General features: G+C 43.9%; 8 protein-coding genes across 8 annotated transcripts; 5 read left to right on the top strand and 3 right to left on the bottom strand.

Moving 5' to 3' along the window:
- Positions 1–631: 631 nt before the first annotated feature.
- Positions 632–1,048, top strand: EAF02_009255 (uncharacterized protein; the record flags this gene model as incomplete). Its single annotated transcript, XM_038905303.1, has 1 exon — positions 632–1,048. The coding sequence occupies one exon, from the start codon at positions 632–634 to the stop codon at positions 1,046–1,048; it is 417 nt and encodes a 138-aa protein (XP_038754756.1).
- Positions 1,049–1,600: 552 nt separating this feature from the next.
- On the bottom strand, positions 1,601–3,048 carry EAF02_009254 (uncharacterized protein; the record flags this gene model as incomplete). The annotated part of the gene is made up of 2 exons (XM_038905302.1): positions 1,601–2,839; positions 2,902–3,048. The coding sequence occupies 2 exons, from the start codon at positions 3,046–3,048 to the stop codon at positions 1,601–1,603; spliced, it is 1,386 nt and encodes a 461-aa protein (XP_038754755.1).
- Positions 3,049–4,520: 1,472 nt separating this feature from the next.
- On the top strand, positions 4,521–5,977 carry EAF02_009253 (uncharacterized protein; the record flags this gene model as incomplete). The annotated part of the gene is made up of 4 exons (XM_038905301.1): positions 4,521–4,739; positions 4,829–5,552; positions 5,606–5,722; positions 5,781–5,977. 4 exons carry the CDS (start codon positions 4,521–4,523, stop codon positions 5,975–5,977), a joined length of 1,257 nt encoding a protein of 418 aa, XP_038754754.1.
- Positions 5,978–7,023: 1,046 nt separating this feature from the next.
- EAF02_009252 (uncharacterized protein) lies at positions 7,024–7,479 on the top strand (the record flags this gene model as incomplete). Its single annotated transcript, XM_038905300.1, has 1 exon — positions 7,024–7,479. The coding sequence occupies one exon, from the start codon at positions 7,024–7,026 to the stop codon at positions 7,477–7,479; it is 456 nt and encodes a 151-aa protein (XP_038754753.1).
- A 426-nt stretch (positions 7,480–7,905) lies between these two features.
- On the top strand, positions 7,906–8,500 carry EAF02_009251 (uncharacterized protein; the record flags this gene model as incomplete). The annotated part of the gene is made up of 3 exons (XM_038905299.1): positions 7,906–7,919; positions 8,031–8,080; positions 8,151–8,500. 3 exons carry the CDS (start codon positions 7,906–7,908, stop codon positions 8,498–8,500), a joined length of 414 nt encoding a protein of 137 aa, XP_038754752.1.
- Positions 8,501–8,813: 313 nt separating this feature from the next.
- EAF02_009250 (uncharacterized protein) lies at positions 8,814–9,596 on the bottom strand (the record flags this gene model as incomplete). Its single annotated transcript, XM_038905298.1, has 1 exon — positions 8,814–9,596. The coding sequence occupies one exon, from the start codon at positions 9,594–9,596 to the stop codon at positions 8,814–8,816; it is 783 nt and encodes a 260-aa protein (XP_038754751.1).
- Positions 9,597–9,996: 400 nt separating this feature from the next.
- On the top strand, positions 9,997–10,534 carry EAF02_009249 (uncharacterized protein; the record flags this gene model as incomplete). The annotated part of the gene is made up of 3 exons (XM_038905297.1): positions 9,997–10,218; positions 10,285–10,384; positions 10,437–10,534. 3 exons carry the CDS (start codon positions 9,997–9,999, stop codon positions 10,532–10,534), a joined length of 420 nt encoding a protein of 139 aa, XP_038754750.1.
- A 1,182-nt stretch (positions 10,535–11,716) lies between these two features.
- On the bottom strand, positions 11,717–13,124 carry EAF02_009248 (uncharacterized protein; the record flags this gene model as incomplete). The annotated part of the gene is made up of 3 exons (XM_038905296.1): positions 11,717–12,426; positions 12,476–12,741; positions 12,810–13,124. 3 exons carry the CDS (start codon positions 13,122–13,124, stop codon positions 11,802–11,804), a joined length of 1,206 nt encoding a protein of 401 aa, XP_038754749.1. The 3' UTR covers positions 11,717–11,801.
- Between the last annotated feature and the right edge of the window lie 438 nt (positions 13,125–13,562).

Raw genomic sequence — 13,562 nt, 5'->3', positions numbered from 1 at the left:
AGATATCTTGAGTAACTTTTGATGTGTGGGGATGAAATGAAGGGAAGCTTGTGGATAGGGGCTTGTTGATGGACTGATGTATCTCGCATTGTTCTATCGCCTTTTGAGGTTTTAGATACGATAATTATGTCCATGCTGTGAAATCAGATGAGATACATCAGGTTTACTTATATTGGATGAGATGTGTACGGGTGCTGTAATAGAGAGTAGAGATTTAATAACGCCAATTTATAGTATTCAAGCGAAATACCTACGCAAAAGATGAAATAAATCGTAGATTGTATATCCTGAATTGGATCCATAAATGTTAATTTCCAAATCGGATGGGGACAATACCGAGCTTCATTGGATGTGACACTCCATAAACTTGATTCACGATGACTCATCATCTCCACCCACTTCTCTGACTGCCCACCTCTTAAGACCATTCTTTCCCCTAGACCCCCATCACACATTCCCTCCCATAACATCCAAATCCTCAAAACCCCCAAACTTCCAACCATACAAACAAAAACAAAAACACAACCTGAAATGTCCACTCCCACCCCCCCCGCATCCCCGCGTCGGCGTAGGGATCTTCCTTCTACACCCCACTCATCCCCTCTCCACTCCCACCTCGCCCATTTTCCTCATGGGCCAACGACTCGGTTCGCACGGCGCAGGCATGTGGGCTCATCCGGGAGGCCATCTTGAATTTGGCGAGGAGCTTGAAGAATGCGCTATACGCGAAGTGGAAGAGGAGACGGGATTGTGTTTGAGGAAGGAAGATGTACGGCTTTTAACGGCGACGAATAGTGTTTTGGAGGGGGATGGGAAGGAGGGGCAGAAGGAAAGGAGACATTACGTGACGATTTGGATGGTGGGGAGGTGGGATGGGAAAGGAGAGGGGCCGAGGAATGTGGAGCCCGAGAAGTGCGCAGGCTGGGAATGGGTGCGGTGGGAAGATATGAAAGAATATGCAGAGGGAAATGGGGAGAGGAAATTGTATCAGCCTGTGAACGATCTTTTAAGGACTAGGGGGGAAGTGTTGCCTCCTCGTTTTGAGTGAGGGATCGAAGTTGAAGTTTGAGATGATAAGTTTCAACCACAAGCCTCTGGAGTCTGGATTATGAAAACGGTCCTACAGATGTCGAGAAAAATTCAGCCTGGAAAGATTGTAAAATCACACATAACGTGATGCAGCATAGAAATACTGATGATTTCTGGAAATCGAATACTATTGATCGATGCGCCACACATGAACAACTAACGAGAATTTGGTGAGTAAGAAAATTGTTTTGAGCATTTCTTTCAGTCCAAGATGTCACTTCTGATGAGTAAGTATCCGAGCCTGTGATGATATTCAATCAGAATAATTCATGTAGAAATAAATCTCTTATTTACAGTACAAACCATCCAAGGAAACCTATGATATTTCGAGCAATATCTGGAGACTCTTTGTTGAGTGAAGAATCTTCCGCCATTTAGGTACATTGAGTTTGCTCTTAAATTAAGAAATCATGAAAATGACAAATAGTAAACAAAGATGATGTGACGCTTCAAAACACCCAGAGTGATTTTCGAGACTTTCCGATATCCAGTTGCATTCTTATAGACTAACTTAGATACTTCTAGCAATATCGGCAACGTCCTTGGCATTCTCGATATCCCAGCAAGCATCGCTCGCTTCCTTCACGGATTCGCCTAAAATACTAGTGCACTGGTCTACGAACTTCTGCTGCAGCATTAGATCATCCATTGGTACCTCCACACTTCCAATTGCATGCTTGACATGTTTTTGAAGTCCTTTCCCATTCTCGTAGATGATCGTTATTATTGCTTCGTCAGCACCCAAACTACTGTCAGCTACAGCATTGACTTTATCGCGGATAGAAATAACTTCTGGGCTTTGAACTACGTGGTCCTCGTATTGACTCGGAGTTCCTTTTCCAAATAAAAGACCTATGGCAGCCCCATGATAAACGCTGAACTTGCCTTCCAGTCCATCTCGAGGCTTCTTTTTTCCAGTGAGTTCTAACACAAGAGGATGGACTTTCGCTTCAATAGATTTGATATCCTTAGCACTCAACTCAGCACCTTCCACGTCAAGCTTGAGCTGAGAGCAAGCATCAATAATAGGATGAACCACAATCCCACATGGGAATGGTTTGAAGCTATTTCTCAAAATCTCCCACCTATCAGGCCTTTCTGTAGTGGGCAGACCAAAGGCATCATTAGTTCCCAACCATTTCGCTAGACTTTCCCCAATATCTGGCTTTGTAACACCAACAACATTAGCCCAGCCTCTTTTAGCTTCTAAAGCCTGTTCACTACTAGTGTAACCGCCTTGAGCCAACACCACAGCCATGAGACCATTTTGAGCTGCACGACCGGGATGAAAAGCCTTCGTGTGCGACCCAAACATTTCTCTCAAGCCAACAACTTGTGTTGCGGCGATTCCCAATGCGTGCGTTGTCTGATCAATAGGAAGATTTAGTAGCTTCGCAACAGCTGCTGCAGCCCCGATAGAGCCTGTCGTGGATGTAATGTGCCACCCTGCATCGTAATGTTCTGGCCAGACTGCCAGACCAACTTTACATTCCGCTTCAATGCCCACGATCAAGGCGAGTAGAAATTCTTTTCCCGAGAAGCCACCTTTCCATTCTGCAACTGCGAGAAGTGCACTAGCAACTGGACCTGTGGGATGGATAATTGTATCGAGATGGGTGTCATCGTAATCGTGCACGTGAGATGCTATTCCGTTCAACAAAGCTGCATGCTGTGCATCGACACGACGAGATCCTTTGTGGCCAAGCAATGACGCCGGGGGAGTACCAAAGAATGGAGACAAAGAAGTATACTTTCATGGAGATTCAGTACATTGAATACTTGGAAACATGGAAGCTAGAGATGGAAACTTACAGCTATAGTAGTTGCTGGATGATCACTTCCACTGATTGCGCATCCTGCCCAGTTATAGAAACTTCGCACGGCAGCTCGGATGACATCGGGTGGTAAATCGGAATATTTTAGACCATGTGCCCAAGATGCCAAATATGCTGTAGCCATTTGATCCGATCTTCTTAAAACGAATGACGGAGATGCTTCGGAGATAAAAGGATGAGGTACTCGGTATCACTCGAAGAGAAGATCTAATATTCTAGACTAGTATGTGTATACTGAAATGGCCAAGAAATTAATGATTGGAGAATTAGATATCTATGGTTGGATATTTTGTCGAAGCTAGATTGGAAAGATGCATGAAAGCTGTTTCTTGAAGTAGTTATTAGAAATAGACGGAAGAACAGTTCCGTATAGTTCAAAGGTGGATAGGGAAACCCTTGGAGCTTGTGGCCAAAGTGACGTTTTCTAGCTAGGATTAGTCGACCCGCGTTGACATGCGGAGAAGTTATCGAAATGGTGGGTGCCCCACTCCACAAAATAGGTGAGGAGGAAAGTACGAAAAGCCTTCTCTCCAAGCCTTGTAGTTGATTTATAATGCTTTACATGTTGTATGGATATTCTTCAACACCCACTACTTTAACAGCACCAATACTATTGGCAGCATGAGCTTCAGATATATTGTTTGTGATAGACAGAACCTGATGTGCTTCAGACCCAATACAAAATCCCTCAAGATGTAAAGTGCGGGGTTAAACTTGCATACGGAAAGGACTCCCCTTGGCTTTTCAAAAACAAACTATGAAAAGAGATAGAACATCAAAATAATTACCAGGTATTCCCACACCAATGTAGTGTCTTGAGATCTACCTTTGTATGTGAATCCTTTCTCTAGATATATGTTTGATGATCAGAACGTTACGTAGCTCCCCTAGTAAGCAAGTTATCGGCTGTAAGTAAGCGACAACAAAAGGTTATCAGTATAAGACGACCATTTAGGAAGGGTCGACACTTGAAAGATAAAATATCATTGTCAAAGCCAGTTGACAATTGAAAACTTACCGACCTACATAAACATCCTTACCTACGCTATCATTACCCTACCATCCCACTGAGTCTGTAATTCATACCACTTATCATTTCCTGGAAATATGACAAAATTCTTTGGTCTCCGAGGTCAGGCACTTCATCGAGCAATGATTTGGGCCGTCATCATGCCTGCTTATATCCTGTGAGTACAGAGCAAATCTAAAAGGGATGCTAAATTACATTGCCTAATATTACTAAAATGTAGATTTGGGTACAACAATGCTGTGAGTGCTGCTACTCTCCATTAAAAACATCAAGCTTCGGACAAAAACATGGCATACCAATGCTGAACCATTTAGGTCGCCGGTGGACTACTTAGTCTACCAGCCTGGATCAAAACTTTTCCAGAGCTTAACACCCTTACTGTCATAGGCACTCAGAAAACCAACAACTCTCGGTTGCAGGTAAATTAAGGCGAATACTTCTCATACCTTTACTTTGCCATTGACTTTTTCAAGGGAACTGTCGTTGCTCTCTATACTCTTGGATGATTTTTTGGCGCTTTGTCCTGTATCAGAATAGGTGATACTCTAGGTCGCAAACGAACAATCATGCTTGGAGCAGCAATCAACATAATTGGCGCCATCCTTCAATCTTCATCTTATTCCCTAGGTCAATTAATCGTTGGACGTCTTGTTTCCGGCTTAGGTTTTGGTGCTTTGACAGCAACCACGCCGAATTGGCAATCAGAATGTTCTAAAGCACATCACCGTGGCTCAGTGGTGCTTCTTGAAGGGTTGTTCATAAGTGCAGGTTTAGCAACGGCTGCTGTTGGTCACCCCTTTCTCTTTTTCGCGACAATTATTTTAATCCTCAATCATCACGGGCCAGAGAAGCAACAAAAACTGACATCAATCAGTGGGTAAACTTTGGAATGTCTCATTTGTTCGGAGGAGTCACTTGGAGATTTCCGCTAGCACTCTCCATGGTATGGTCCATTGTCGTACTGATTACCACGCCACATATGCCAGAGTCTCCTCGTTGGCTGGTCAAAAAAGGGCGAACAGACGAAGCACGGGAAGTTGTGTCAGCATTGGACGACAAGCCCATAGAATCAGCTCAAGTACAGGCCGATATAGCAGAGATTGAAGAAGGTCTTGCGATCACCGGAAATGGCTCATTCCGTGATATTTTTTGCATGGACGATGAACGTCTTTTCCACAGAGCTTGTCTTGCTGTATGCGGACAAATGTTTCAGCAAATGAGTGGTATAAACGCTCTCGCTTTCTATCAAGCTACCATTTTTGAGACTGGCCTCGGGTTATCAGCACAAACGTCTCGTGTTCTCAGTGCTTCTGTCTTCACTTGGCAGACCGTTTGCTCCCCGATAGGAGTTTTAACAGTTGATCGATTCGGAAGGAGAAAGCTGATGATGTTTGCCGCGTTTGGAATGGGATCCTCCATGGCGATTATTGCTGGAACATCTTCCCAAATTACTAACACCTCATGTGTCATCGTCGTTGCAGTATTTATTTTTATGTTCTCGTTGTTCTTCCCTACCGGATTCCTAGGACTGACTTTCCTCTATGCTTCGGAGGTTGCACCGCTAAGCGTCCGAGTTCCTATTACTGCTATGTCAACAGGTATTTATCCGACAGGAATTACTATTTGCGTTTGTATTGACCGAATGTTGTAGGAAGTGCATGGATTTTCAATTTCATTGTCGCAGAAATAACACCAGTGGGATTCGCTACTATAGGATGGAGATACTACATTATATATGCTTGTATCAACCTCTTCTTGATACTCCCAGGTGAGTAAACGTCCGATTGATGGAGGATAGAGGCATGAATTGCTGATTTTGCTGATAGGTGTATACCTCTTCTTTCCCAAAACCAATGGTCGTCATCTCGAAGAGGTTGACCAAATATTTCTTCGGAGCAAAAGTATTCTCGACACTGTACGAGTGTCCAAATGCATGCCCAGAGGATCTGTTAGCTCTACCTCCACTGGTGGGGCCGAAAAGATTGAAGTGATTCTGGTTGAAAAGGTGGAAGAAGCTGTTTGAGGTCGTTGTGCTTGGCGCCAAGTATCACAACAGCTCCTGTGATCTGAAAGATCTCAGACGTCCAGCTGGTTTGTCAAATAGGTGTAACACTGCCGGTAGCAGATACTTGAGAATTTGCATGGTAAGAACCTGAATATCATCCTTGAACATCTGGTATACAAGTCCACTTAGACATTGATTGAAATTGATCGAATAAAGCATGAGATGAATGAATGAATGTAGAATTCCTGCTCCGATGTACTGTCCGAGATCTCCCGTGTTTGGCTGCTGCAGAATTTCAAAGAAGAGCTTGACAGGTGCACAATGCCGACATCAGATGTATTGTGTAATATTTGGAAAAGATTGCTACAGATGATTTCGAGGGTTTGCAGGTAAATGGAAATCTTTACAACTGGCCTCTAAGTGTTTCACCTATGTCTGCTGTGTAAGCCGCGAATTCTGTGCATTGTATGTTGAAGTGATACACCACGATATATACGAGCATCTTAGACAATGTTTCCTAACATAGAAGCTTGTGGTGATGATGGATCAATATATATTCCGATTATTATTCATCAAAGAAACTTTAGTTCTTCTAACCTCAATCGCAAGGCATTCAATTATTCACTTTGTCTTGTCTTAGGCGTGGCCCAAAAAAAGCCGAGAACAGGCAGAATAGAGGGGCGTCGCGTTGTCAAGCTTCCGAATGATACATACATCTTGCATTATTTTATTTCTTCACAACTTCAACTTCTTGGAAACCACAAATCTGTCCCTTTGAAAGTTTTCTCCAGGCTACAAGAATCTTTAGGATACGTGGTCGTGAAATATCCAGCAAAATCGTACAAGGTGTGCGTCATTTCGTCTGAAGCAGGAAGGTGAGGGGTATTATAAATAGGTGAATGACATCCCACTAATCACTGTGATATCTAGTATCTCTTCGTCTCCGCAACACATACCCTTCTCTGGGAGATCTCTCTATCCAGTTTTATCATCTACTACGAGCTACGAAAGCTATTCCTCTCTCAAAGGAGTAGAATCAGTATAAGAAACAGAAATAGCAAGTTATGGCTTCGGAATTCTTCGTTTCCCTTTGGGAATCCATCTTCACACCTGGTCCAACTCCCGTCCTCCTTGCTGCAACCAATGCCACGTTCGCAGCCCTACAACTTGTGTTCTTGTCCCTCTTGATCGCTACATACAGTATCCATTTCGTGATTCTATCGTTCCTTTGTGGCGGGTTATGGTGGGCTATAAACTGGTTCGCCGCAGAGTTGAAGGCAGTGAAAGAGCAAGAGGAAGCACGAAAGAAGACAGAAGCGGGAGCTGGAGGAGACGCTAGTGATACGGATGTAGAGACCGTTGTTGATGACGATGGTCCGCCAGGAAGTAAGGAGGTCGAGGTCTTGGAAGCCAAGGGGGAGTTGAAGAGCAGAGCACATTCTACGGGAGGAGGAAATAGGAGTGAGCCCAGTACCGAGGATGAGTGGGAGAAAGTTAGTGAGAATGAAAAGGATAAATAAACATCGCAGAGGGGAATTGTTGGAAATGACGGCACAATGTCCGATGGAAAGATGGGAGCTTGAGGAAACACCCGGTTATTTAGATGATTATTGAATGTTGGTGTACCTCAAGTACAATGTTTGAAACTTATACAAGACACTATGGATACCCCCAAAGCATATTACAATGGACATTATTTTCCACTATTTGAATTACTTAGGTAGAAATTTCCCTTTCGTTCACCCCCCTTTCAAATCCGAGCTAGATGTTCCAGCTTCACGCAGAGAAACTGTAGGCAGGGAAACTGTAGCCTTAAATACCAGGCCCCAAAATCATTTCGAACCTCGCGATAAAAGCTTCAAATGCTTTACTTATGTAGAGGCCCATCAATCGACCTCACGATCCACTATCAACCTTCAATATACATCAACAATAAAACCGGCAGTATGAAGCTCGTCAGGTAAGCCTATCCCTATTACTATAAGGCCTTTCAATTGGCACGCGCTGAGCTCAAATTCTTTCTCAAGGCTCCCATCTGAATCTCCTGACTGACTTTCTCCTTCCATGGTAGGTTTCTCATGAAATGCGCGAACGAAACGGTCACTATTGAGCTTAAAAATGGTATGAATATTACCTGCTATTCCCAAGCTCTTTGCGCTGCCAAATAACTGTCTATTAACAAGCATACTAGGAACAATCATCCACGGTACCATAACTTCCGTATCTCCTCAAATGAACACAGCTCTCCGCACCGTCAAGATGACGCCAAAGAATGGCACATCTCTCACCCTTGATACCATTAATTTACGAGGTTCCACGATTCGTTATTACATTCTGCCCGATTCGTTACCGCTCGACACATTGTTGATAGACGATGCACCAAAGCCAAAGAACAAGGCGAGAAAGGAAGCTGCAGGCGCTACCGATACTAGAGGCGGTAGAGGTGGTAGAGGCGGACCTAGAGGTGGACGAGGTGGAGGACGAGGAGGCGGTGGTGGATTCAGAGGAGGTCGAGGACGAGGCGGTGGAAGAGGATTCTAAGGATTGCATACAATGGGCAGATTCGATGATCATTATGACGGTAATGGCGGCAAGTCGAGAATTTGGAAGGGGAAGATTATATTAAGAATGTTTGCTCTACTTGACTATACAGACGGGAGATGATCAAGGGAGAAAGAGAGTGCCATGCATGCACAGCTTGTGGGAATATTGGCGTTTCGAGTGGCATATGAAAAGCAGCTAAATCGATCACTTACGAACGAACAATGGGATGCCTTATCCATGGGCTTTGAAATACAAATGGGCTTTTTTGACCGCATCAAAGCGATATGGACGAGTGCTGGTTACGTTGATTTCAGGTGGTGTTAGGTGGCATACGCCAAATCCTAACAATTTGCAATTTTTCCCATCCCCCAACCTTGCCACTATTACTAACGGTTTCCGCTTTCCACTCGTCTCCAAAACCACGTATTCGTTGTTTGACATCCTCGGGTTTGTTCTGCGCGCAGAGCAAGATGTACGCACAACCTCTCTCCTGGTTCAGAACCTCCGGCAAAGCATCGATTAGCCGATCCGTAATTTCCATACCATCCACTCCACCCGCATACGACAAAGCTAGTAATTTTGAGTCTCCTTCATATGACAATGAACCATCCTCGTTTCCTGCCCCAGAAAGCTCTGGTATAGGCACATCCGGACTTGGCACATATGGCGGATTAAAGATCAATACATCTGTCATTCCAGGCTTTAAAGAAGTTCCTAAATTTCCCACCACATTCCCTATATACGACCCGTGTGATATGTTTTGTGACGCCTGTTCCTTCTCCGCTACTCTCACTGTTTCCTGTGTAGCCTCACATGCATAGCGATTGACATCGACGCCCGCTGTAAGAATATCCGCTCTGCCAAATATGATTTCTGCATGTGCATGTACAAAGGAGAGAACAACTCCAGATCCAGTACCAATCTCTACTACCAATGGAGAGGGCGATGATGAGCTCTGTTCGCTTTGAAACCGTTGGCGCAGAAATTCTTTTTCACTCGCGGAGGATAAGGTGTCGAGGAGTAGGAAGGAATCTTCGGCAGGCTCGTAGATTCTATCGAAAGACACATGTGAGGTATCGGGAGTCGGAAGCATTTCTACCTTGTTGGCGCAACAGAGTGCGTGTAAGTGAACGCGAGAAGGCTGTAATTGAGATGGGAACAAGAGAAGCCGCGAAAAGCTCAAAACACCCCTTGTCGGGAAACCTTTATCTTTCTTTCAAAATCACTGGGACAGTTTTCTTTTTCGAGATTGCAGAAGCTTCCTCTTTTCAAAACTGTAGTTAAAATTAAACTTTCCTCACAAGCCCCAGATTTGAAAGTTCCTCAGATGTGCTACAGAACTTTTGGTTGAGTGAGAGAAGCAAATAAGTGACAAGGCTGATAAATTAATTTTTGGCGGGGCAATAGATTGCCGAAAGCCATCATGGATCGATGACTTCACGAGCTCTCATGCCTCATTCCCCAGATTTTACAATCAACACCCACATTTCAAAATGAAGCTTTCACCACGCTTGTTAATGGCGTCGCCTTCGGCGGCAGGTACTGGAAAGGGATTGAGGCCTGCACCTTTGGCTTTACTGCCACCGATTCCTTTGTATCGAAGGCTGTTTAGAGCGCATAGGAAACATTTACCGAGAGAGATGAGGTTATTGGGGGATGAGTATATTAAGAGCGAGTTTAGACAACATAGGGAGGTGGAGAATCCGGTGCATATCGTGAGTTGTGTGCTTTGGATAAGGCATGAAGGGGACTGGGATGTACGAAAGCTAATTGAGAGATAGATTGGCTTTTTAACGGAGTGGCAGATGTATGCACAGAAACTTGAGGGAGAAAGTTGGATTGGGGAGCGTATGGATAAGGAGAAGATTGACAAGATGAGTGGTACGCATTTTGCTAGAAGTTTGATAACACCAAATGCTAACAGAGAGTTTAGATCAACAATTAGGGCAATTGTATGAGCTCATGCAAGCAATACGAAAGAAACAAGTGGAGGAAAGTGGCGAAGAGAACCCCGCGCCTGAACAGTTATAAAGCTATAAATGGTCGGACTTGTATGATATGTACATATTTACATGGGATGTGCGGAGTTTGGAATGGGATATTGCATCGGAGGACTAGCGTTACTTCTCAATGGATGATGAGATATACCCATACGTACATAATAATGGACTCTCGTCTGAGGAAATTCGATTGTAATATGAGTATCAGCCTCATCATTCACTTTTCGTTCCTTCCTATGAATCACTGTGAGAAGAAAGAAGTTTACAGCTTTTTGTTTGTACTCCGTCGATTCACTCACACTTGCCCGATTTCTCCTTCAACTCGCATTTCTTAAAAGCGCTGTCGGATTCATATTTCCAGGTAGAAGTACCCAGCAATTTGTTACTCCGCTACAGATTTCAAATCATACTCAAACTATCCATTAATTAACATCTACCAAAAAAATGTGCAAATATACCTTCCACCAATCCTCCACCTGCCACGAGCACCAGGACCCGAACGATCATTCTCATACTCGTTCTCAACACCGCTCTCACCACCACCACTCCCACTCCTCTGCCCCCAAATCCAAAGACAAAAACGTCCCTCACCAGCCCTGCCAATGGATTCAAATCGCCCAACCATGTAATTGGGGCATGGGTCTCCTCATCTGTCCAATGTTCGCCTCTAGTGCCTTAAGAATCGAAGGTCCGATGATTGTAAGAGTGGCGAAATACATGTGTCCGACGCATGATTTCAGGGGGGTTTTATGATAGAAATTGGTTAAGATGGTTGAGGAGAGGAATACGGGGGGATCGGTGAGTTTTGTTTGGGTTGTGGGTAGGGGAAGTGAGGGAAAGGATTAGAAATTGAGATGAAATAAGCTAATACTGCGCGTGGGAATAGTGGTTTGGTCCACCTGATATGACCCCAGAGCCAAGGAAGAAGGAGGTCGAGAAGAAGAAAAAGGTTCAGAGGAACGATGATATTAAACTTTGTGTTACTATGTGAGGAAGTAAGAAGATGCGAGTACGAGTGGGGGGAGAAAAATGTAATTGAGAGTATGTCAAAAATACTTCGGTCCCGGAGTGTCACTAATTGCCTTTCTAGACGGAGATTTGCTCCATGCATGTGTTTCCTAACGTGCGATGGCTCAAAACGATTGGAGCGTCGGAGCTTCATTGTTTGGAATCAAAGCACACACTGAAAGGGCATTCTTCGAAGCAAATTGAAGACTTTAGCTTGATATGTTCAGTAATTTATTTTGGTCATCGATTGATTCTATGCTGTCTATAATAACATTGCCAATTCCCAAGACCTATTCTGCATCCAGTGGTGCAACAGGGGCCTGATCATTGACCTGAATGCCACCCCTCTTCTTCTCGTTCGAATCATGGAACGGTAGTTTCCATCCTCCCTCACTCTCTGGTGTCGCCAGCCACAGTCTCATAAGATGTCTCCTTGGTGCTGGTGGTGCATGATCTTTATATGCAGTACGAGCATGAAGTACGTGTTCGTTACTCAAGAATTGGATATCACCAATCTCGAGGATCATATGCAATCTCAATCGGTGACAAGTCTCTTCCAAAACCTTAGCAGCCTCAACTTGTTCAGGTGACAAAGGTGGAATGACTCCTGCGTCCGAAAATCGAGTGAGAGACTTCACGTAGTATGGATCCCATTTTGAGTATACACGACCATTGGGGCCGGTCTCGAGATAAAAGACAGAGGTCTTGATGTATGGTTCTTCACCAACACTGACTTCTCCCTTTCTATCAAAGTACCAGATAGGTTTGGTAAGTGTTTCTGCTACATCGGGGCGTTCTTTTTGCAAAGTGTTCCAGACGTGGTGCGAAGAAACGATGTCGGATTCCCCGCCTTCGAGCGCTCTTGCAATACACAGAAGGCCGACAATATCAGAGTCATCAGCGTGGAAAAATTGTCTATGTTGTTAGCTTTTTAACATAGGATAACAATAAGATAGAGACTTACCTGGCGTTGGTTCTATAAATTCTGACTTTATCAATCTGTGTTGAATCCTCTCCAAGATCCTTAACGTGTCCAAGAACATGACCTCGACCATTTTGACTAACAAAATATCCAAGGTAGGTTCCTAATCCCATGTATGCAACGGCAGATTTATGATTCCCCCATTTCTCGACTGGAAACCCTTTGAAAAGGATAAAGCCCTTTCCGTTTAAAGTTTCCGTTCGAATTGAGGCTAATAAAGTAGAAAGTTTTGAGAGGCGGAATGTATCCTGCTTGGAATTAGTCAAAGAAATTTTTGATTCGTACTTGGACGACACTCAAGTATTACACAACGTACCTGAGAAATACCCGTCAGAGGGATTTTATCCGCGATGAACTTATCCGCTACAGCACTCAGTTCTGCGATTTCCTCTTCATTGAAAACATGAACCCATCTTTCCGGGTTATTGATATAATCTTCTGCTTTCCATACTGTTTCTCCGGTGATTTCTTTTGGAAAATCAGAGTAAGGTCTCAATTGATCGTAAAGTGGCGGATGTTGACCCGAAGTTTTGATACCATCTGGGAAGACTTTGCGATCAATGGTCTTTTGGGATGGAGAGGAAAGTTGATGGGGTGCTATAGGCTGGGTATTAAGAAGTGAAGGAGCCATTTTTACAGTTTCTCCGATGTTAAATGGTAACTGAAATAAGTGAAGATATTCGAAAGTATCAAAAATGTGATTTGATATTGAAGGATAGAAAGAGAGGAATGTAGAAAGAGAAGGATTTCGAAAGAGGGGGATGATATCTACTTATTATTATTATTATTTATCTTATCTCATACTTGATAATTGCGTATGTCACTCCATCTTTTCTCATAATGACGGAAGTTTAGCTTCGGTTTCATTTGTCGATCTACTTTCTTTGGTCAATTGCGTGATATCTATATAGATATGGCGAAATCGCTGGTTTCCAGGTTGCTCCAGATTGCTGGGGTTGTTGGCCGAGGGCGTCCGGCCAGGATGATGTGGGGTAGATTTCCCCTCTTTGTGGCTGAATAGGGAGGAGCATGGGAAAAGAAGCCATCAAGAATTCGTCGAACTCATCTC

This window comes from Botrytis sinoallii, assembly GCF_014898435.1.
Source record: "Botrytis sinoallii strain Bc 23 chromosome Unknown BSIN_019, whole genome shotgun sequence".
NCBI lineage: Eukaryota > Fungi > Ascomycota > Leotiomycetes > Helotiales > Sclerotiniaceae > Botrytis > Botrytis sinoallii.
Note: the sequence above shows the minus strand (reverse complement) of the source record. Positions and strands in the feature narration are given on the sequence as shown.